This window comes from Mesitornis unicolor, unplaced genomic scaffold, assembly GCF_000695765.1.
Source record: "Mesitornis unicolor isolate BGI_N332 unplaced genomic scaffold, ASM69576v1 scaffold127, whole genome shotgun sequence".
NCBI classification, from domain to species: domain Eukaryota; kingdom Metazoa; phylum Chordata; class Aves; order Mesitornithiformes; family Mesitornithidae; genus Mesitornis; species Mesitornis unicolor.
Window position 1 is genome coordinate 40,388 of NW_010195457.1, and position 25,270 is coordinate 65,657.

Below are 25,270 nucleotides of genomic sequence, written 5' to 3' on the forward strand. Positions count from 1 at the left end.
AGGGCTCTGATTGAATTACATCAGGAAAGAATAGCTTTACTTTCTTTGTGAAATCTGATTAGAGAAAGAGAGAGGTAACACCTTACAAAACACGGTGTAGCTTAAAGGACAATCTGCTCCTCTTATTGGCCCCTTCTGCCGTCTACTTTGATCTAAGTTTTATTGTCTGGGTTTAACACCTTCACCTTTGATTTTACACAGAGCTTCTTTAGAGCTGTTTTTCTACACCAAGTAATTGTTCAAGTCTTTTCAGAGACACCATCAATTATCCAGGACGCTGGAAACCAAACACTTGTAGTTTTGGTGAAATACAAGATTATACTCACTGCTATTAAACAGGTAAGGGAAGACACATTAAAGACTTAAGTTTTACTTTTTAAGATCATTACTTAATAAAAGAGAGAACTGGCAACAGCTCAGCACATTATGCGTGGAATCAATTCTTTCCTAAGTGCAAGGAGGACACCTAACATAATAAAGTTACACAGGCTAGACTGGCTTTCTGCCTCACCTCCATAGGATGCTCATTGTACAAGGTCATCATTATACTACCGCTGCACAGCTCAATGCTATCATGTTACAGTTCTGTATCACACACAAAACGGTAATTATTTTCTGGAAGCTAACAGAACCCAGTCTGATTTTAGCCAGAATCTCACACAATTACCCTGACTTTAAGACTAAGAGGGATTTTGTTTTTTATGCTTACCTGATGTGACAGGCTATGTAACATAATCCTTATGATCTGACCCAGTAATTTCTGCATCCAGCCTGGCAATCTGTACTCGTATTAGAAATTGGATTTCACATTACACAGACACACAGCTGCTATGCAATAGAACTTGGTCTTAAAAAATGCACTGCATCTTCTATTTTGACATGAATTTCCATTCTTTCCAATGTGAATGATCTTTTGTCAATGAGATCATCATGCAGGGCAATTGGCCTCTCAGACAGTTTTCCGGACTCAGTACGACGTTGCAAGCACTTACCAGCTCTGAAAAGTCAGACTGTTCACTCACATCGAAGAACAAAATACAAGTGGTACAAAGGAAGACGAGGCTAAGGAAAACACAAGCATTTTTCAATTTTGTACAGCTACAGTAGTACCTTAATTACTGGAATCTAGCACTTTACGCACATTTACTAAACTTCCAGCACATGTGTCAGCCTCAGATCTTCCCTACTAAATATTTATAAATCAGATGGCAAATCAGTAATAGTCCTCCCTCCTTTTTTGATAAGGTGGGAAATAAGCAGAGTTAGAAGTTTGGAGGTTCCAGGATCTTTTTCTGCAATTTTAAAACAAAGTAAACAGCAAAGTTACATACAAGAATAGGCAGTAGCAAAATTGCAAACCAATTGATGTGGAAATGTCAACATTATCTTACAAACATGTAACTGAACTTCACAGCTGTTGCAAAAAAGAGAAGGTAGTACTGTCTGTTAGCAAAGGCAGTGAGCAGGGACTGCAGGTTTTATTCTTAACTCTCCCACGGATTTCAAGCTCAGCTGTGGGCAGATCACCAAGTATCTCAGCTGATCATCTACAAAATAAGGATAGCAATATTTTCTTATCCCAGCAGGATGTTTTCAGGAAAGTACTTGGGAGGCACTGACATAATGCAATGATAGGGGCCATGAAAGTATCTGTACAAAACAAAGGCAACACCTGCTCAACCAGCTTAATGGAAAAAAGATGATTGAGAATGTTATAAGGAATTTCTAGCATTAAAGGACAAGCTGCAGTTGTCTTCAACTTACAGTTGGAAGTTAAATTTAAAAAATCAGCAGCAGTAAGCCACTTTCTATACAATTACTGTGGAAAAAAAATTAAGTATAGAACTAGATATGAAAATCAATGTAAACAAAGTGGCTGAAATTGCAAGTTAGAGAAGACATTTAAGTTTTCATTTATAGTAGGTAACATAGGTAATTAAGGACAAAACATCATTTTGCTACCTTTGGTAAACAACTGCATATATGATGGAGGTAACTGTATACCGCACTTTTTCTCCAGAATTTCAACAATTGTAATTAACTAAGACACTTTTAAAAAACACACATACTTATTATGCCTTATGACTCCATTTTATGACTTGTAGTTCTTCCCATATTCTTTATGGGATATAATGACAGGTGGTTCCTCCAATAGTTTGCTGTACAGAGTACTTAGTATTTGAAGAATGTCATCTTAGCCTTGAGATTTTTTTCCTGAATATTTTTTCTCTTTATGCTGGGAAAATAGTAGCTCTACAAATATAGAAAAACATTTAAGTACAGAATGAAGTATGAAGTTTACTATTAAGGAGGTTTGAAGATCTGGTGCTTATTCCTGAATTAGCAACAGATTTCCCATTACCTTAACTTCTTCATTTAGATACTCCATGATCTATTTTATCTTTAAAGAAAGCGATGGCATCCCTGCAGGATGCAGAAAAGCCCAGTTCACAGTTCTGAAACACATTAGCCTCCGCTTCTACAAACTGACTAATGATGCTGAGCGCACTAAAGTCTCTGGACCATCTCCTTTTCTCCCCATCAGAGTCTAAGTGCTCAATTCTCATTGAAAGACTTCAGATCCTGAGCTGCCTGGATCCAGTGAAACATCCAATCAATTTCAATTAACATAATTCCCAATAATACAGCACTACCATCTGTAGGTTTTCGAGCTGCTTCTAGGAATTATATAGCATCAGTCCCCCAGTAATAACTTTTAAATCAATAACCCAAACCAAGTTTGATAGAAAAGCTAAAGTGTCAAAGGTGTAAGTGTCACGCATTTCATGGCAACTGGTAGCAAGTAGAGCAGAGTGCCCAAATTAAGTGATCTCACCAAGGGAAAGATCAAGTTACCCGATATGCTCAGCTTGCCAGCGAGCAAACACAAACTGGGAGAACGGCACCACATTCCTCCTGTTGCCCAAAAAGGGATGTAGAAATGAGATTAAAGGGAATCCAGCAGAGAGAACTGCATGAGAACTATGGGGAGACCATGCAAGGACCAAGGGATGCTGGTGGAGTACTAGCAACACAGCATATACAACTAAATCTCATCTTCCTGTTTATAATGGGAAGCTGAAGGAGTATTTTTTTTCTCTACTTGTAAAATACTTGCGTGCTGTAAACATTTGTAAGCCATTAGCTAGAACCAAGAGCACATGCTGTAACAAAAAAGCAAGGTTTGTTGCAGCCATGGGAATTCTTTCTAGTGAAGCCACAGAGCAGTAGGCGGGACAGGATGTCAGGGACCAGCTGAGGCATCACCAAGCAGAGGCAGGTTCACAAACATCCAGACAAAGCTGTAGCAGGTGACTGTCAAACCCTTCCTAAAAGGGCACTCGGGCGAAGGGGAGTCTGTGACCTCCCAGAGTACAGTACTCAGTGTTAGGAAGCAACCCTCGTATTGAGCAACTCTTTTTGCCAAAATCCAAACTACAACTTGTCCTACAATCAGCACATAGAGACTACATAAACCCCGCACACCCAAGACAGTATTTCTTCCTTTGTCTGTAGTTTATACAGAGTTACTAGGTAGCTGCCCTGTTTGTAGCTCTGACCAATACAAGCTTTTTAAGTTTCGTCATAGTAAAGTGTGCTTGTGAAGTTTATCACTGTATTTCTACTGAAAGAATAAAGAACACTTCAATTGCCTCCATCCTCTCCTTCCAATCCTAAACCCTTAATACAAATTCATAGCAAATGAGGAAGGAAAAAAGTAGTATCTGATGAATCTCGAATTAGCCAACAGTCTGATGATTAAGGCCCTCCTTCAGAAGCTAGAAAAAAAATGAGCTTGATTTAAAAACACAAGATGACCATCTATTTGCTTTGGCTTTCACATGCTTCATCTAAGTAAGCATACATAACAGCCATTGTCAGAAACATCAAACTTAAGCATTTAGCTTGACCCAGAATTGATTTGTTCTGTTCTTAACAAAAAATAAAATTCTAAAGCAGTTTCAAAAGAATGCCATGGACTCTGCTAAATTATGTGCAAAATCTGACCCAGTTGAAATGCTATGAAAACACTTCTTGCATTGATCTTTTCAGGGAAAGGAAAAAAAAAAGAGATGAAGGAATACCTAGCTCGCAGATACAAACACTGAAACACAAATGGAAATCAAGGTGCTCAACGCTCAGATCCAATGAAGTTTCACCTTAAAAATTAAGCATATCAAGTACCTACAGATGATGTTACATGCTATTAGAACTGGAGAACAACAAACAGAGCAGCATACCACACAGCCCCACATTTTGAAGCCAGGAAGTTATGTCCCACTTGTACGTAACCTCTTCCATGGGCCCAGCCTTCAACTAGTAAAGATGATGGGAGCACGGATGCTAAGCACAACAAAAGTCAGTAGCAGGGGGAAGGACAAAACCAAACCACAAGAATCATTTCAACTCCCCAACTGCTGTCATATTTTAAGAAGGAGAAGCAATGTTTTTTTAATAATGCAAACTTCAAATTTTACCCAGTTACATACATTCATTTTCATGATTTATACAACTGTTGCATAAGACTCGTGGTCATTTACATCTTCCAGTACAAGTGACATTAGGTACCACAATTTCGTATTAAATTCTAGTTACACTTTCAGTCAATTACACAAATGTGAAACAAGAACACGACTAGGATTATTCTCCTCAGAAAGCCTTCTTCACATTTGTCCAGATGCAAAGATTGCAAAACAACGACATTTGTGGCATTTATCATAATCCCACACCAATTTGTGTTGCTTTGGTAGACTAGTAGAATGTGATTGGCCAAAAACCCCAAACCCCAACCTCACAACAACAAAAAAACCCCATAGCTAAACAACCTTAAGGGATTAAAAAAAAAACAACCAAAACACTTGCAGGCTGATAAGAACGAGCCAGGGGTTTTTTGGCAAGGCAAAGCAACTTCTCCAAGTGTAGAAGATTTAACCTCTTAATAAGTGCCAATAAATTGGTGGCAGTGATTACATCATGCTAGAAGGAGCAGAAACCATCCTGATGTAAAACCATACTGAAAAAGCAAACCCAAATCTAGAAAAACTGTGCTGATGCCTTCATCTACTTGCCATGATGTGTGTTCTAAGTGCATGGCTGAAAATACGCATGGTAATGTCACTGAAACCAGTACAAGTGAGACACTGGGTGGATTCTTCTGGAACAGAGACAAGAGGCTGAATACAGACAAGAGCATGGTTTAGGAGGCAAGACTACAAAAGTAAAGAAAGATTGCTGTAGTGGCTCAGAGCTCAGTTCAGATTTGTTCTACACATGCAAGCTACAATTTTTTTTTTCCATAGCACAAGAAAAATATAAGCAGAAGATAAAGCAACAGACAAGAATCACTACACAACTTCTAGACAGCAAGACAGCAGAAATACACTTTTGAGCTCAAACACACCATCATCCCAGATATTTTCCTCTCCCTAATGCAGTAAAGGAAAAAAAAACAGATAGATGAAGGAAAAAAAAAGTATACAGGATGACCACTAGGCACTTTTCAAAAAAGTTTTGTTATCTTATAAAAAATAAATAAATCAAATAACTTACATATAGTAGCAGTGGTTTATGGCCAATTAGCTTCCTCGAGCCTTTGTCAATGCAGAGATGATCACAACAATGTCTATTTTGGTGACAAGTGTTTCAATGACAAGTCAGCACCCCAAAGGCTAGTTTCATTTTGACATAAAAAAATAGTAGTTGGAATTAATTCTGTTCTTCATAGTAGTTTACTAGTTATGTGACAAAGATACAAAACAAAACTGCCTTTTTCAGAGGAATACTAAGGGATAATTAAAAGCATGTGGACATGGCTTACTCTTAATTCTCCACTGTATATTTGTTGACAAAGTTGTTCACAGAAAAAGTATTACCCAGGTGAAAGTTAGTGGTGCACAGCATGTGGTCACTAAGCCATTAAAAGAATGTGATCTTGCAGTACTGGTTGAGCACTTTCATTTCCCACAGACTTGAACTGCTAAGCACTTTGATTATCCCATTCAACCTTTTTTTCTCCCCTGCTTTACATGGGAGGGTCACAGTGATCATGATGCTACATTCTGGCCAAAGCTCATTCCCCTCAGCTTTTTCAGGGAACATGATACAGTGTAGAACAGGACTTGGAAGAAAGTAAAAGAGGTTCACTAAAAAGCAACACGAGAGTATTTACTCTAAAGGAGAGTGCAGTTTTACCACATAGAAAACCACAAGTGCAATTGCTCTATTCAAAGTTATAACTGCTCTCAAAGTTACCAGCATGATGCAACCACCCTAGACCAAAAACAAAGAAAAAAAGAGAATGTGCAAAGAAGATAGTTCCTGTTAAGTTGAAATTGATTGTGTTCTGACATGATTAACTTCTGAAAGTTTGGTAAGATGTGCTGGTGTCACAATTCAATAAAAATAGTGTTTCTACTCTTACTACAGAAAGATTAAGGATTTTGTTCTGGTCCTACCTAATCCATTTGTGAATTGCAGGGCACAGCCCTTGCCACACTCACCTACCAGAAAAAGCAGTTCCATTTTCTTGTGCTGAAAAATATAGCAGGCTTAGTGGTTACAAAGTTCATGTTTTAAAGTGCACTGTAATTTTAAACACACTTTCCCTTCTTAAAAAAAGAAAATAAAACATTCTGATACCAAGGTTATAAAAATAACAGCTGCAATATTCCTCTACAATTGCAACTTAAAATCAAGTCAAATTAGCAAGATTCAAATCTTTTTCAAAAAGATAAGAACCAAAAATAAAAAACCTCTTTCTGCAGAGAACTGCCAAGCAAAACCTCATACACTGTCCTATGAGCCTCTCTCCTAACAGCATCTCACAGAAAATCCATTCAGTTTCTTCCAGCTGACAACCTCAAGAAAACAGAGGTCTAAATAAATCAGTCCTTCCCACCAGTCACCTACATAACTGCAGGTGTGGATGCTGGTGCAGTTTTTCCATCAACTCTTCCTCTGTAGGTTCTTCCAAAACATCTCTACAAAGAAAAAGCATGAGTTGTTAGGGGCAGCAAAGGAAACTTCTCAGCATTTGTTTTTGCAATCCACATACTGAGATTTAACATGTGCTCGTTTCAAGAATGAAATGAGGAATTAAAGTTACAATAAGTTGATGCTCCCTAAAGATGCATCTACTTGCAAGTGATCCATCCTTTACAGATGTGTCGTGGAAACCAGCAGCTGTTTTCCCCTAAGAAGCAGCGAAGCAATTTCCTGCGCACAGTACAATACAACTGAAGGTCAGTAGATTTGTTTTTCTGAAAAAACTCCCACATGAGAACATGTTCCCAATGCTACTATTGAATATCCAACGTGCACCACAAGTTCCACTAGTGCACGATCATCAAATATCAACTTGCCACCCACAATTTCATAAGCCACCAAGAATGTGCATCACTTTGCTCATCTTCTCTTCTCCCTCTCAGCGCAGTCATGTCCCTCACCTCATCCCCAACACCTCTTCTCCCACCAATGCCATGGGCAGAAAGCACATAAAGGTTAAGCTACCAAGTTATCTTAAAGCAGGCTTAACTAAAGCACTTACTGAATTTCTCCAAACTAACAGATGAAACAGTTTGCTTTGGAGGGAAAAAAGAAAAGACAGGCCTTTTGCTGCCTTGCAGCCAGCACACTTTCTTCAAAATAGATGAATGCAAAATGCTAAGATCAATTATCAAGTCTAGTTCAACTCACCTGAACATTAGTTCAACTGTCCTCTGGTATTCAATACCTGAAGGAGGCTCTCGATGACAGCGACGGTCCCACTTGTGAATAAAGTTCTGAAATGTAAAAAGAACAAGAAAAAAAAATTAAAGGCTACTCCTAGTACTATCAGAAAAGGGTTATATTAGGTCAATATGTTCGGGAGGGAGGTGTGTCTTGTTTTTCACACAGAGCGGCAGAGCAGTGATTTACTTAGGCTTCACCATATTTACTGGCTGCAAGTGACTACTTCATTCGAGCCTGTTGTTCAGGAATGAAATAACTTTCTCTTCACACGCTGAAAGAACAGTAGAGCAGAAGACAGGCCTGCTGCCCTCTACTCCTAGCAAGGACTGCCTCCCCAAGACAACTGTGCGAACTGCCCACAGAGTTCACATGCTTTGAATTTCTTCCTCTGGAAAAAAACAACAACATACAAACATACTCCTAGGCCAGGCATCGCAACTTAAACTCAGCTTCTGGTTCTGTCATGTTCCCTTATCAATTTTTAATTATTCTGACAAATCAATACCTGGAGTAGACAGCTTGGGGATAAAAAAAAAAAAGAGGGGGAGAAGAAAAATAGTGACATCCTGCTCTCCTTGATACAGACTGCTACACCTTGGCTCTTACAGTAAACTTTGGCCACAGTCCTGCAGAAATCAGCAGGTAGAAGACTTCATAGGATTAGCCTCCAGCTAGAACAGAAAGTCGTTTCTACAATGCTCATGGGCAAGACTGAGCCTCAACACGAGACTAAGTTTCTGTCTAAAAGTTTGCCATTCTGCCTGAAGTAGTAAATTTTAGTTCTCAATGCAGTCAACAAAAGCACGTCCAGAAGAAGTTTTCATAGGTTTCAAGACAGGGTGAAGTGCTTTCTACAGGTACTCCGTTTCTTCTCTATTTATATAAGAGAAGCTGACAAAGGTTAACCAGCAGTAATGGCTGTGATGAACATTACCTTCACCACCAAAAATTTAAAAGTTATTTGGATTTGCAGAGAAGTATGCATACGTGAGAAAGCAGCAGAACTACACATTCTTCATGGCATTGCTTCGGTACCTGCACTTCCATAGCTTCTTTAAAAAATTCTAGAAGATGATCTCTCCAGAATAAGTAATCAGTTCCACTCTTCTAACATGGAACAGATTAAGGGTAATAATTCAAATTGGGATGGGAATAAACAGAGGCCAACCAAATACAAAGTATATTTTACAGTGCTAACTGAATTTGCTAACAAATCAAAACGAAAAAAGCCTGCAGTTTGAATAACTAATGCTGAAGTTATATGCTACTGTAGTAGAGACAAGCAATTTTATTGTAATTAAATGCTTTTCATCTTTATAGGGAGTAAGTTATAATGGCAAACATACCCACCCAATGAAATGCAACCAGCTTTGTAACAACGTCACAAATAAAATATACAACTGTTTAGGAAAAAGGAAATGCTATCTCAACATTTTGGAGGAAAAGAGGCAAGGAGAAAGATTAAGTACATGAACACAAACCCAAGGTATTTTCCCAAAACGTTGTCTGGGTTCTTTTCATTTCCGACACAAATCAGAACTTGTCTTCAGGATCTAATTCCAAATAAACACACTTCCTTACCTCTAGAAGTAAAGCTACGAAGAGATTAACCCAGATGACAGAGGAGATCAACCACCAAGCTACGAAATAGATCTTTGCCCACCTGCAGATCAGAATAACAGACAATAAGTACATGAGGCAGTAAAACAGAACAGCATGAAATCACTTTTCTCCTTGAAAGATAATACTACTACTTAATGTAAAAGGAAAATCTTAGCCTTCCATTAAGTTAGCCAAACAGACTTGCTCCGCCCTCAGTTAACATAGCTAATTAAACTCTGACGGGACAGAGAAGCAGGCTAGTAGAAGTTGTACTAGATCATGGCAAAAGATCCATCTAGGGTCTTCAGAGTGGTCAAAAGCGGAAGCACAGGAAAATGCAAAAACATGGCAAAAAAATCCATGATGCTACCCCCTAAGTGTTCTCCCCATCTCCAACCATCTGCAGTTCAGAGATTTCTTGAGCTAGAGGTTAGTTTCCATTCACTGCAGATCTCAGTGGAATTCTTTTTCATGACTTGTCTAGTCTTCCCCAGACCACGTTACACACTTATCACACACAACAACCCAGAAAAGATAATTCCACAACTTAATTACATGCTGGGTTACATGCTAAGAACCACTGGAACAGCTCAACCCAGAGGGTCTTCAGTTCACTCAAACATTCCCATAAACTAAATACAAATGAAAGATATGTCCTAGGTTTTAAGTCCACAAAAAATTCTCCACCCACAGAGAAAACAGAAGCAGCCCAAAATGATTTACAGCAATTCATTAGTACCTCACTTCCGTGAGATTGGCTCTAGAGCAAAAGCCACCCACCCAAAACATACAGTAAGCCTGTATATAATCCACTTAAGTCATTCACTCTTTTTTGGAACAAGATGACTAAAAAGCCAATTTCCAATACCTTCTAAACACGACTACAGATTTTGTGGCATCCAGCAAGCATTAGACCAACCATCAAGTTACAAAAGTTAAAGAGCAGCCATAAGTATTAAGATTGTATCTTATATACCTGAATTGAACCAAATGAAAGGTAAGCAGCACCTCCCTCCACAGATGGTCAAAACTGTCCTACATTTACAATCTCTACTCAGTTACCATATAAGCTAGATTCACATGGGACTTTTTCAGTATTATTAGTGCTACTTACGGACTTGAATATCTTGAAAACGCTTCCAAAAAGACTTGCCAGTTGTTCACCACCATTACATCCCAGAGGGTTACCACTGCTGCCTAAATAACATTAATAAAACAGAAGGTGAGAGGCTCAGAAAATGAGTGGAAGAGACAAGCAGAGAATGAAAGAGGGATGTATTCCATCAATCAGTGATCAGACTCACAGCAAAGTCATCAAAGTTGTTTGGCCAATATTCCAGCTGTTCATAGGTCCCACACTGCAGAGTGACGTTATCATATGTTGTATTGACAGCGCTGCAAGAGAATGGTGATGTAAGCATAGCTTTCTACATACTATACTTTAAAAGCAAGATTTTTCTGAGTGCCTTGTAGAAAGTTAGGTATTTCGTATTAACAAAACAAAGGGAATATTTTTTTTATCTATTTAAGCTATAGCAGGGTAAAATTTCAAGCTACAGATAATCAGTCCTGCTATTCCAACACAGCAAGAAGAAACAGAGGGAGTAACAGATGAAAAAAAAGTCTGTGTGATTTAACATAAAAAGAAGGGTGGCTCCAAGAATAAGAGGAAAATAAAAAAAGAACCTCAAACAACTCAGAGGTACCGAGTTGCAGATGCTTTTGAAAAACAGATTCTTTCTGAGCAGGGTTGTTTAGAATGTTACCTGATATTTCTCATGGGACCAACAGCATCTTTAAAGAGCATGATGCCAGTTATAGCAAATGCATAGAAAACTACCTGGAAGGAATATAAGCAAGCATTAGTTTTTAATATTTCTGTCACTAAGAAAACAATGCAACTAGCATGGAATTCATGTTAGTACCACAATTAAAGGAATCTGACCAAGAACAATGTCTGAAGCTATTAAAGTCAAAACACTTCTCAATGTCTGTATTACTTAATTCTCTGCTCTTAATTTTTAATATTATATTTAACTTTCAGTTGCTAAAATGCATTAAATCCTGTTCCTTTATGATGTTTTACTTTCCTGTGTCTCAGAATGCTGATATTTAACAATTAACAGTGCAGAGTAGCAAGGCAAAAATCAAACCCAAAAATAGTACCTGATAGGAATAATCTAAATATCGAGGAAGTTTTCCGCTAGTTTCAGTGAAAATAAGTTTTTACTAAACCTAACAGAAGGACAAAAATAAGTATTTCATATTACATCATCAACTTCTTTTAAATTGTTATATTAGTCTGAAAAATTAAAGTTTTAATAAAACAAATTATTTTGGAACTTGTGTCTTCTACTTGTCAGAAGTTCAAACTTCTTTTCAAGAGATACCTTTCACAGTCTTCAGCAGTTGCCTAGGTGATTTTGTAGTTTTTATCCTGAAAAGATAGTTCTAGAAAGAACCTATACCTTCACTCCTCTGAGTAAAGAGCCATGTGTTCTAGGTTGGCTTGAAACAAACTGAGTCTTCAAATGAAAGTGTCGTTAGTCATATTGCCATATTCTGTTGCAAAACAGACCCAAGAGGGAAGTCTGGGAGGAGTAGAAAAGAAACTGCCCTGGCCTTTGAACACTACTGGAATAAGTTGAAGCTCACATTCCACAGCCTGCCAGAAGATGGAGTATCTGCCTTGACAATTAATAAAGTTAATTTTATACTTTGAAAAATACATATCTAGCTAATTTCTCAGGCAGTGCATGTTTTAATCAGTTACACCCATCAGGAAAGATGCTTAGCATCAGCTCGTAATGGAGTCAGACTGTACTACAATAGTAGCTCAGTGACAGCTTCCATGTAGCCTCAAGCAAAAGCAAATTAAATTAATGGAAGTGGCAAACACCGAGGCAGACTTGCCTCACAACTGGTGCAAAACTACAGTTCACACTCCCAGCACCAAGGACAATCAGCAGCAGACACTTAAAGCAGCTCCTGAATGTTCCATCTTACATGTATGGGTAGGGACACCACATTGAAACACTAACACGTATTCCTAAAAATAAAATCAAGCATACTATTACTGGCTCCTGCCATCTTTGCTATGTCTTTCAGGAATTAAGAGGTTCCAGCAGAATGCTCCAGCCCAGGTCCAGCCATGCCAGTAGCAATGCAGCTTTAGGGTCCTAGTGCAAAGCACAGAACAGCTCACCCCATAATTGCTATCTTGCAGGGCTCTGATATATGGGCTCTGTGAGACCTGGCAGCAGTGTCCATCACTGCCTCCCCCACCTATCCCCAACACAATTCTAGCAGCCCCCAACAGGGGCAACAACCAAACGTCTGCTCCTTTAGCGTGGGGTACAGCCTTAACCAAGAACTGGCAAAATTAGCCAAACTGCAGTCAGCCTTTAGACAGTTTATTACACCGAGTAAAGCTTTTCTTTATACTAAAGCTGTTCCTATCATATGCAAGATTGGCTTTTAGGCTCCTAAAATGCACTTGCACCTGCAAAGGCTAACTTCCCAGTTCGTACACTCCCAAAGTATTTCTCAGTTTCAAGAGTAGCTCCCAGTGGTAAGCATGACTTGTACAGAACAACTAGGTTGTTACCAACTTAGCTTTGCCCAAACCATTATCTTTATTTCTAGTTGCAACATAACCTTTTCAGATTGCAACTTAAGGTCCCTGTCCTACAGATAAAAGCAGAGATTAGTAGTGACAAAACCAGATACTCTAGATAAACTGCATGGTAAGCATATAGACTATAACAACTTTTTAGACAATACCTTATACACAGCAAATCCTAACTATTACCTCAAATTAAGGTACCAAAAATCAAAACAAACAGAAAACCCCACAAAAATCACAAACAACAAAAAAGCCACCCAGGCACTCAGTTGCTGTACCAGAAAGACATCATTGCAAAGGCAGAAAATCAAGAGTTGGGAAACTGAGGATTTAGGTAACACACATCACGCATTGTAATTCATCATTTAATCACATGTTTACAGACTACATGCTCTACACAGACACACCTAAACCAGGATGAAAAAGGCTTTTAAAAATCATGTCCAAACATGCCATCTCAAGACCTTCTCAACTGAAAACAATTTTAAAGCTGTTTTGCTATTTAATTTAACATAAGTGAGCAAGGGTAAGGCAAACTAGCATGGGATGAATTTTTATTTGAAACTAGAGTATCCAACCCGAGGCAAGCACTCTGAGGAAGTTTCAATCTTGTAAAAGCACTCCTAAAGTAAACTGATAAATGAGGCATTGTCACTGTGCACAGCCCACAACAAAACAGTAGTTTTGTTGCAGCTTTGCAAGAGGTGCCCTGGAGAAGAACTGGCTGAGGAAGGTGAAATGTCACTGTTCATGGTGACTGTCAAAGAACCTGGTTTACTTTGTTGATGGCATACCCTTATTATACTGCTAATTATAAGAAAGGAAATTATTCTTGCATAATAACTTACCACAAGGATTCCTGCAAAGGCTCTTAAGTTTTTTACCAGATCCAGCAATGTAGTAACAACCAAAGCCATGAACTAAAACAAAGCAGAATTTTATATGCATGACATTCATCACACTTCAAATCCATACCAAATTATTTTTACTAAAAGGACTAAGAAATAGCAACCAGGAAAGTGAGCTAAATCTAAATGAGGGACATCTTTTATCCAGTGATATTTCCATGAGGTACTTAAAATGAATGAACAATGCCATAGTCTCTTTAATACACAAGCATTATGATATATTTTAAATATACACAGGCACTGTGACTGAAAAGTTTGTACGTCTAGGAAGACCAGAACAGGAAAAAAAAAAAAAATCACAAGCACCACACAGAGAGTGACTGCTTCATATTTGACCAACATCACTTCTAGTTTACACTTTCCACTGACAATTTGACCTCTAACATCTGGTAGATATTTATGGCTTATTGAACACAAATCCTGCATCTGACATAAATTTGGGCTTAGCTTTCAGGTAAGTCCAAATGCAGGATTACAACAAACAAACAAACAACTCAGTGATTTCAGATTCAAATATAGGTATTCTAGTGGAAATATCCATACTTGGAAAGTGTAAAGAGGGATTCATCCCAAGTAACCCTTTGCATGACCAAAATGCATGGCAGTATGTAATGAAAGCAAGTCTATCACTTCCTGACTATAAAGCTCTTCGAGGATACCATATCCACTCATCTACTTAAGACTGAAGCACTACACAAGTTGTACGAGTGTTTTTGGATGTGTTTACCCACTTCAGAAAACCAGCATCGACTGTCATGACATCAACAGAACTTCCCTGCCACCCCAGTGGAGAAAAACAGCTAAAGAGAGAGTGAGTTTGTGAGGTGCTGTGCAATCATGCAGTTAGAGCCAAGTTATAATCCCACCCAGGTGCAAGAGAATTGCAATCTACTACATGTTATTCTAAAAGGCTTTAGCAAAATCTATAATTTGACCAACACAGAAATCAGAACTGTGGAGGGATAAATAAACACCTTCATATTAGGAATAATCCGCAGGAACCTGAACACAATTAACATGTTCACCAGTCGCACCATATCCCACAGGGATAGCAAGCCCATGAACTCAGGTCTCCTAGGAAAGATGGAAGAAAATAACAAATCAGAGAAATGGCCCATGACAGAAAGATACAGTTACAGTTACCAGACTGAAGGTAACTTCAACATGACATATTATAACCTATTAAAAATTTCAGGGTAAAAAAAAAAGTTGTATTTCCCCATGTAAACACTCTTTATAGCCTATGACTGAGTAGAACACTGCATCCAGCTTTGGAATCCCCAAGTACAACAAAGGGACAAACGGCAGCGAGATCAGCAGAGCGTCAACAAGATGGTCAGGGACTGATGTACCTGCCCTACAAATAGAAGCTGCAGGAACTGGACTTGCTCAGCCTGGAGAGCATTGCTTCAGGAGGATTTAGCAACAGCCTCCTAATACAAAGTGGTCCTCAAGAAGACAGAAACAAGGCTGTTCAGTGGTGCATAGTAGGAGGACAAGGGACAGTAGGTGTAAGCTGAAACAGTGGAGGCTCACACCAGACATAAGGAAGAACTGAATAACTTGTCAACCACAAGGGCAGCAAGACAGAGGCACAGGTTATCCAGAGATGTGTCTGACATCAGAGGTTTTCAAGACTCAAGCGGATAAATCATTGAGTAACTTGGTCCAGCCTTGCTTTGAGCAGGAGACTGGACTAGAGATCTCCTGAGGTGTCTTCAAGCCTTCATGATCCTACATAAAAATCCATAATCTGTAAAAGGAAGTACATTAATTTAATCATAGGGAATCTCAGTTATAGGAAATTCTAATAACTGATGAAAGAAATGGTCCATTTAGTCTGGGCTCTTAAATATGCATTTAGTGCTCTTTAAAGTGCATGTTGACAACAAAATACCTGGGTAAGTGATCTTCCTTCTACTGGGAAGGCACTAAAGAGGGTCCTTTTAGAAAACAAAGCAGAACAGAAATAGTGCTATAGTGAGACGCTTCAGGAACTTGCACAGGGACATGCATTAATCCTTCAGGGTATGCTTGGTTACAGTTAGGCTTCAAAGAAAGCACTAAGATAACAGTCTTGCCAACCTTCTTCCTTATGTGCATATTCCACGAGTGATACGTGTACATTTCAAATGCCAGCCTTAGTTTTAGCTGACTTTTACATTGGCATGCTGGACGCTTCTTTGCTGGAAAGGTGGGCAGGTAGTGGGGGAAAAAAGATGTTAAAGAAAAAGCTCCTTGGTAACAGATGCTAAATCATGACTTGCATCACCAATATATTCAATACTAATAATAAAATAAATTAAGACAACACTGCATAGAATGTGTATTCTAGAATAGTCACGCCTTAGTCTTGTCCAGAAGATTTTACACCCACAGACCAAGCATTTGCCAGCAGCACACACCATAAGCAGCATCAGGACTCAATGATTCATTTGGGTTATAATCTGTCTGCAATGACTGACACAATAAAGAACTAACAAATATTACTGGTGCTTCAAGATACCATTGTAGGGCAAACAGTTGTCTACATTCAGGAATCAAAGGGCAAAAATCAAACCGAAATATAATTAATTACAAATTAGATCAGTAGTTAATGCCATTAGATTTTTAGTAATCAATATCCTTATGGCAACTGTTGCTTTTGAACACAAGAAGTGTTCAAAAATAAACCCATTTCTAGCTGTAGCATCTATCAGTTCTCTTTACAGATACTAGTATAAATTAAGATAACTTCTTGATTGCAACATAACAAATATCCTGGAAAATTATGATTGAGCTTCTGTAAAGAAACAAAATATCAAAATGTGTTCTAAATCACCCCTGAAAGTAAGATTCAGGAAATCTTCCAGAAGTTCTTTCCTTTTCTGTTATGGTGGCAGTTTTCAAACTTTAAGAGACAAAACAAGGATTTTTGTGCTTTTGAAAGTGGGGGAAAAAAAAATAAATCAAGATAGTTATCCAAGAACTGCTTGAACTTAAGAAAAATCAAAGTGCAACTGCCTGCTATTCCAAAATAAATAAGCAGTTTAAGCACATGGAAGTTTTTCTACTAAATTTTACAGCACAACACAAAATTCAGTCTTCAACCTACATACAGGGCTGAAAGAACCAGTCTTCAACCTACATACAGGGCTGAAAGGACCTTGCTAGCTGTTGAGGAATTCATGTAATTGGGATTATGGACAATCTGGTACTGAAACATAGTAGGTTAGTAGCTGGTTGCATATGTTGTATCAAATTCCTTCCTGCACCTTTAGTTAGCATAGGTCTGCAAAGATAATATTTTACATCACATTATAAGTTATAAAAATGCATCAATCTCAGAACAGCTAAACAGAACTTTAAAGTTCAGGAAAAAAAATAGTAATGTTCCTTCACTTATCCACATTGCACGGCCTCTACTGTCTAAAAGGGTGAGAAATTCTAAGAGTTTTGGTAAATTATGGACTGGGCTGACAACCATAGTGTCATGACATAAGCACGTATGAACGTGCTTATATTCCCCTGAACTACCCCAGACAGGGAGCAAAGTTCAACAGTTCAGAGATTACGTACCAACCACGATGAGGAAATCCGTACTCAGCAAAAGTTGCAATCTCCAAAACCTTTAGTCAGAGAAAGGAAAAAAACCAACTAAGGCAAAACCTTACTTTGTAATTCCGAGTTTCAAAAATTACCTATACATTTCTTGACAGGAAACATTTTCAAGAGCTTTAAGCCGCTAATTTGACTCACTTTAAAGCTCTGAAATGGTCACATTTGACTAGGGATTCCCCAGTTTCATCCAATGTACACACGTCATCCAACAGAGACACATATAAGGATATAGAATGAATTACATTAACCATTACTTTGGCCTTATCTACTATATGGGTTACAGACTTTTACCAAATGATGATAATCTCCTGCCACTTTTTATTTTTAATTCAAAAAGTAAAGTGATTTTTAGCTATGTAACAGAATTCCTTATGTAATTACTACAAGAGCTGAATGATTCCAAACAACATTTAAAAGACTGCTTATAAGAAAGCTCACCTTTTCCATCAATTTAAAAAAGTCTACCTCCAGAAAGCAGACCTTAAGAGAACCATTTGCCACCAAAACATTCAAGTCACTGAAAACTACAGCACTCGCTCATGCTATTTAACTCAGTATATTAGCGTTGAATAAAAAGCAATTCCACCAGCTCCTGCAGTTCCTAATCATCATAGTCAACAAATCCAGGAATACAGAAGTTAACAAAAAGCTTACCAGCAAAATTACAGTCAGAAGTCCATCAAATCTATTGCTTGGATATGACAAGTATCTTTTCAAGCCCATCGCTAAGATTTTCAGCAACATTTCCAGCAGATAGTATATGATGAAGAAGCAGTTGATAGTCTTCATGCCCAAAAATAAAATAGAGTTACTAGAAGTGAAACCTCAGGAAACAGCAATAACTGCAGAAATGCTATTGCAACTTACCCCTAAGAAGAAATCATCTCTTTCAGACGGCTGTTTATCTGCGTCCATCACCAAAACCACCTTAAACAACAAAAAACATTTTATGAATCCACTGCTTTACTGCTTCATAAAACAGATTAAGCACAAGAACAAAACAGTCTTATGCTTTGCACAGACTTTCTCAAGCAGCTCAGGTTTTATTTTTTAACTGCAAGTATTCTTTCCTAAGACTTTGCATGACTAAAGAATGCCAAACATGAACATCTGCTACAAAAAGTGGCTATCAGAGCAAAGACGAAATAACAAAACCAGAACTGAAGTTTGTAGCAGGAAAAAACCAACCAATCAAACAAACAAATCCCTTTTACTTACACAGATAGAAACAATGTTTGCAAGGGCTACAACATTCCCCAAGTAGCCAAAGTAGGGATGGCCAAAGGCAAATTGCATTTTCTGCATAAAACGCGATTGATACTCTGGACTGGGAGGATGCTGAAAAGAACATAAAGGATTTGCTAAGACACAAAGCGTAAGCATTTTAATAATGATACAGGAAAAACACAGCCAATTTCAGATTTAAGAAACAGATCTTCTCAACGCAAAACTTCAAAGCCACATGTCACTTTTGACATTTCAGTAGGAAGGTGTTTTCGAGCTCTGGCTATTAGCAGCAAAAGATCATTTCCGGTTACCAAATGCATTGACTTTAGAGTCAACACAAAAGGCACAACACAAGACACTGGCAAAGAAGGGAGATAATCCAACATCACTCCAATGTCTCAAGCAGGTAAACTAAACACCAAGCTACCAATTCCTTCCCCGTTTCCCAGCACTTAATCTGCCTTAAAAGATTCAGAAGCGTTAGTTACATGCAAACAGAAATAAAAAACCCAAAATACTTCCTAACCCTTGAAAGGATCAATTTATTTTTATTCTTTCTTTCTCCAAGTGGAGAAGACTGCTTTCTGCCCATCTTCATCTGAACAGTTAAAGAACCCACATTTCATTCTTCATTCAAGGACTGGAGAAAAGACTTTGCCTGATTATATTTGTTACTTTGCAAAGACTAATATATAGTGGATATGCATTGCTTTAATATAGGACTGTCACAACAGGACAAATCTCTCTCATTTCATCACAAATAATTTACTGCAGAGATACTTATTTCTCCACAACACTTTTCAGAAAGTCTATGCTGTAAGTCTAACTCTTATTCCTTGTAATCAACCTTCCTGTTAAACAAAATAAATACACAGAGCCTTTATCTATTTTGTCTGGTCAAGTCACTTAAAAATGCTGATACAATAAATATACAAAATGCACAGCAGTTTAACACTACCCGGAAATCCCAGCCTAATGCTGCAAAAGCCCCCAGAGCAACGCCATTTATGACTGAGAGCAACGCATGAACAACTTATTAAAAAAAATTCAATGATACTTGATCCCACCCCACGTTCAAAAAGTTGTATATGCTTTATAGCAGAATACTATCACTTATTTCTGCACAAGACCTCACTCAAGACACTTTATATGTGATAGTCAAGCACATACTTGCTTAATGGCATCTTTGTCTAGTTCTTCAAAGAGCTTCTGAAACTGGGAAGCTGACAGCTGGTCACAGGAGCCCCTTTTGAGTGACTTCACATGCAAGAGAAATATTCAGATCAACACCTGCAACAGGTGCAACTTCAAACAGTGCCTACACTCTCAGACTACCTTAAAAGTCTAGCAATGAAGGTGTAATACAACCTACACCAAGGTATTACAGTAAGCTTCAATACTGCTTTGCTTTAACACCAAACTGTCACATGACTCTGGGATTTGCCTCACTTTTTCTATTTTCCCTGCCAGGATCACATGGTGCTTAAGGAGAAGCATGCTCTTTTGATTTACTTGAATTTTTAGTCTCATCTAGTATTGCCATTATTATGTTACAATCCAAGGAAGGAAGATACTATGTCAGTTATGACTGTTCTGCAGAAGTTACTACATGAAAGGATGAAATTATTTTACAAATTGTATCATGATGAAGACACTTCCATACATACTAAACACTAATTGCAACTGTAGCGCGCACAGCAATTAAAAAAATGGAAAAAACCCACTGGCAAGAAATAAAACTAAAACTTGGATTTGTGTACCTAACTAACAATGCAATGGACAGTTCAGCATAATTACAGCACAAAGTGTTTATTCTCAGGCAACTGTTTACACAACTCCTATCCCAGACAACAGTGGGAAGTAATACATGTATAACTCTTAATTTCACTTCCAAACTTCACTTTGGAGCCAGTCAACTGCTGATGCTATAACCACGAGCTCTGAATTGTCACTTCCTTTTGGAAGAAGATTTTACAATATGGACTTACACCGGTGGTCACCAATATAAAGACTAAGAAAATCCAGTTCTTACTCTCATAAGGACTTGCTTGCAGCGAGAATCCATTCCAACTTTCTGCAGCACTTGTACTAAGGCCCCAGCGCTGACATATGACCTATTTAGAAGAAAACAGGATGGGCCCTGAAACAGATAACTGTCTTGATAGCAAAAATATAGCTGTTCAAAAAAAACTGCTTCTGTTTTTTGAAAAGCAGATAAAATTAGAAGCAGAAATTAAAAGGAAGTAGACTCTGTAAGAGTCCCAAACAATGCATTATAAAAATCCAGTTAGGAAAAAAAATAAAATAAAAAAATGTGAGCAACAAACTGCCATTTTTTAAGGAATCCTCAGTAAAATCAAAACCTGCTATTTTCTCCTAGATAATCTACTGTTTCAACATTCTTTACTTACTGTTGTGCTATACCAGGAGTCTCTTTCAGGGAAGAAAGCACTTCAAATGCAGCCCGGATTCCCAGTCGCCTCCTGAAGAGAGAGGACTGAACCGATTTCTAGACAGTAAAAACACCACAGAGGAGACAATTTACTTACACTCATTTAAAGCAAATCCAACTAGACAATGCAAATATATCTGTAAATTATTTGCCCAGCCCTTAGACAGAACCTACCGTAAATCTTCAGAAAGGGCCATATTTGTTCAACTGAAGTATTTTTTCAGGAAGGCAAGATACTGCTTTCTTTCTCCCACCACCAAAGTCCCCATCACTAGCCACTAGATCCAGTTGTCCAGAAACTAGGTCCAACCTGACAGACACTCCACAGTTTAAAAGGAATACCATGAAGAGTCATGGGCTGAAATCATCAAAGCCCATTCCTACCAGAAGGACTTAGGGAAGATCAGGGCTGCCCCACTCCTTGTGCAGTACTATGTCTTACGGTCAGATGATATACTGGCACTCTGGCACACACCCCACATTTGTGATTAGAGATCAGAATAGGAAACTTCCTTAGGCCTCACTCCCTTCAAGAACTCCATGCAAGAGAAGGAAGGAAGGAAGCAAGCAAACAGATCTCTAGCGTTGAAGTCATGGTTTATTTTTCATTCTGGATTGGAGACACACATGCCTATTTTGGAGAAAATGGCAACAGCAAAGCTAGAGTATTCACAGAAATTCATACTGCTGTGGAAAGAGAAGAGTTAGACAGCCTGTCCAACTCCAGCTTCTTGCCAGAAAGAACACAAGAGCCACAGTTTTTCGTGCTTAATTTTTTTCATGGTAATCACTTTAAGACTCAGCTACTTTACTGGGAGTCAGAATAAAGAATGCTCTCACATGGGAAAGAGAAAAATGGAGAAAGAAGGGAAGAAACAGAGGAGGAGGAAAGGATTACCCCTCTGAACAGCCAAATGAACTATAAGGCTATGTAAGTAAGGGGAAGAAACTGTAAGACTATATGTAAGTAAAGGGGGAAGTAAGTAATGGAGGAACTGTAAGACTATACGTAAGTAAGAGGGAAAAATCACTCCCAAAGTCAAAGTTTCCCATGCTATGAAACTTGACAGAAACCATGGGCATGAGAAAACACCAGTTGGAACATACACAGTCAGTAACTGCTGTTCAAGCCAAGCTACAGAGGCCATCACTGTACTGGGACAAAGGGAAAAAAGCTTTACATACAGGTCAGAGGTTTAGCTGTCTGACTTCAGTGCTTTTACATAGCACTACCCTGACTCAGCTTTACCAAAAACATTGCTGCTGAGCTGTGAAATTTTATAAAATATGCAAGTTAAAAAAAAAAAACAACCAACCCACAGGTGGAAGTGAAACTGTTGACGTACTAACTCAAGACTTGAGAGAAAAACTTCTCCATGAAAATTATAAAGCTCAAAAAATAATCTCAAACAGTTTGAAGATGGCACCTAAGCAAGATCAAGACTCAGCCTTGGAGCAAGAGACTGAGTTCCCCTCTGGACTGATGACTGCCTGACCAGAGGCAGTATGCCATCAGTGTGATAACCATATTAATACTTAACCCAGCACTGTGTTAATTCTACTAATCTACTACGTGTCTTAACTGCTAAGTAACTGTTCTGCACCTTGGATGTTCTGTGTTCATTGCTGGAAATAAACCCAGTTCTGGAGATCTCCGGCTACACTCATGCAGCCTCTTCCTTTCATCCCCTATCCAGTCAGTTACTTCTCTTTTGAATAGCAATAGAAATGTCACAAATTTAACCTCTTGGATAAAGTATGTCTTATTGGAGGTAACAGAGATGATTTTTCATTTGATTTGTTGTCCCTGCTTTCTAAAATACTTCTGCCTCAGCTCATTACAGTTTCTCCCTGATAGTGCAGTTGAACAGTCCTGTATAGAAAACAAAAGCAATTACACTTTCCTGCTAAGAGAATCCACTCTAAACTCCCAGTTGAAGACTAAACTGGTGTACGTAATGCAACAAAGCACACTACACAGCCTGTTAATAAAACAGAAAGAACTTGCAGTGATGAGTTTAGCCATCACCACAGATTGCAGACTCCTTGAACAACATGCAAAAAAGCACTTACTTTGTAAGCCTTTACTTCTTCAATACAGACACCTGAGTCAAAAGAGGTCATTACGCTACACATTAGATTCACATTCCACAAAATGAAGTGGGGAGAATCACATATCACATATCATCAGGCATCTTCAGAAGCACATTAAAGTACTACATGGATGACTGCCATTGCACAGAGAGTAAGCACAGCTTCGTTTTCATTTGAGATTGAATACTACCAAGAAGAGCTACTACACACACTGGCAGCTGCTTTTGGTGCAAGTCAATCACAAGGCTCAAGTTCATCTTTTAATAGACAGCAGACTGCTCTAATCATTCCAACATCACGCCCACACATCAGGGTAAGGATGAAGAAAAAAACAGCAAACATGAAGATGATTTAGACAGTGATTCTTTTTTATTGAAGGCCTCTCATGCTGTGCTAGTCAGAGAAATTAAGTGCTAGGATTTACAACAATAGCTATTTAAATAGTACGGTAGGTTTTCTTCACAAAGACCAATTTCAAGTTACTTGTTCACTTATTCAGCTCTATAATGGTTTGTCTGTTGTTTTTTTTCCCCAGAATAGTTGAAGTTGCAGCTTCACAGCATACATGGAAGTATACAAACAGGTAATTCTGTCATGGAAGGTGATCAAGCTACAACAACATATAAGGGGCAAAATATCCACATCAAAGAACCTTTAGTATCTTAAAACCATATCTATTACTAGATATGGATGGACATACTGCTTTAAAGACAGTTGAAATTTTTAATACTCAGGGCTTCACAGTTCTAAAGTTATGGTAGAACACAGAAATTAGGAACGCTTTACTCACCAGAAGGTATCCTCGAAACTGGTTGTATATTATTGCTGTAAGCAAGTTCATCAGAAACAAGTTGCCTATTGGAGGAAAAGGCAGTAAGAACTATTGAAACACATTTCTGTTTCTCAAAGTAGTATCAATGTATATAGCAAGTGAGATGAAAAATTAAAATGGATTTATTCCCTTGTGTTTGATTTCCAAATTGCTTTTAACATTTGAATATACTGTAACGTACACATTCCCCTATGATATGTTACTGAAAAAAAACAAACCATAACTACCCTCCAGGAAAATTAGCTTACAAGACACTACACAGTAACTGGAAGAAACACAAAAAAGGAGAAATTTATGATTAAAGTTTTCTAGAAAAATAAAACAGTCTATAGCTGGTACACATAAATGTCAAAGTGCATTTAAATTCCTGAAGAGAACAGGTAACTTACCTAATACAGTGAAGAGTATGAAGAATATTGAATATGCTCGATTCTTAGAATATGCAGGAATCATCACTGTATCAGATTTAACAAAGAAAGGAAATGAGAATTTAATGCTTAAGATGAAAACTGAAGACCTGTATCAATTTTTGGCAATGACTAATAGCTCTACTTTGGAGTTGTATATGTAATTACACCAAAGGAAACGCAAGAATCAAGTTACTAAAGGCATTAAAAAAATCATTGCATAACTTTTCCTTGGCTGTACTAAGAACTATCAGCTGAAAGAACGGTTACAGTAGTCTGAAGATAATCTTACTCTATTATTCTTTAAAAAGAGAGACAAGAGTTATTTCTGAAAGACCGCTCACCATCAGGATTATTTGCAGTAGTTAGCAGGACCAGCAGTGATGTCAGTGAATCTGGCAAATTCCGGAAATACACCACCCACTCCTTATCCTGCTGGCCATCCTAGTCAGAGAGATGTTCATTGTTAGAGAAACGCTGAAGAATCACTAAGACTGTCTTACCAAGGAAGGGGAAAAATTTTAAAAGGAAAACAAAAAAAAAAAAATCAGTCAATAATCAACTTCTTACACAATCAACTCTAACATGAAAAAAGCACAAGATAAGCATAAAATTAAGGCAATGTGTAGGAATACAGTGCAATCACTTCATTTAGTAACAGTCATTTTAAAACACACGGAAGAACAGCAAGCTAAGACAGACACAGGAAGCTTAACACAGAAACTATGGCTAGTTAACACCTCAGAGCCAAGAACAACCATAACGTCACAAACAGACAATACAGGAATCTGA

General features: G+C 38.1%; 1 protein-coding gene across 1 annotated transcript in view; it reads right to left on the reverse strand.

Moving 5' to 3' along the window:
• Positions 1-6,901: 6,901 nt before the first annotated feature.
• The window catches only part of TPCN2 (two pore segment channel 2), a 29,669-nt gene continuing 11,300 nt past the window's right edge, over positions 6,902-25,270 (reverse strand). Inside the window, exons 8-25 of the mRNA XM_010188100.1 lie at positions 24,823-24,922; positions 24,461-24,526; positions 24,030-24,094; positions 21,105-21,202; positions 20,726-20,807; positions 19,864-19,950; positions 18,685-18,804; positions 18,334-18,393; positions 18,121-18,249; positions 17,425-17,474; positions 14,841-14,940; positions 13,807-13,878; positions 11,100-11,173; positions 10,638-10,728; positions 10,448-10,530; positions 9,313-9,394; positions 7,696-7,781; positions 6,902-6,980 (exon numbers count right to left, since the gene is read on the reverse strand). Of these exons, the coding sequence (XP_010186402.1) occupies positions 6,902-6,980; positions 7,696-7,781; positions 9,313-9,394; positions 10,448-10,530; positions 10,638-10,728; positions 11,100-11,173; positions 13,807-13,878; positions 14,841-14,940; positions 17,425-17,474; positions 18,121-18,249; positions 18,334-18,393; positions 18,685-18,804; positions 19,864-19,950; positions 20,726-20,807; positions 21,105-21,202; positions 24,030-24,094; positions 24,461-24,526; positions 24,823-24,922 (1,524 nt within the window). The remainder of the gene's footprint in view (positions 6,981-7,695; positions 7,782-9,312; positions 9,395-10,447; positions 10,531-10,637; positions 10,729-11,099; positions 11,174-13,806; positions 13,879-14,840; positions 14,941-17,424; positions 17,475-18,120; positions 18,250-18,333; positions 18,394-18,684; positions 18,805-19,863; positions 19,951-20,725; positions 20,808-21,104; positions 21,203-24,029; positions 24,095-24,460; positions 24,527-24,822; positions 24,923-25,270) is intronic.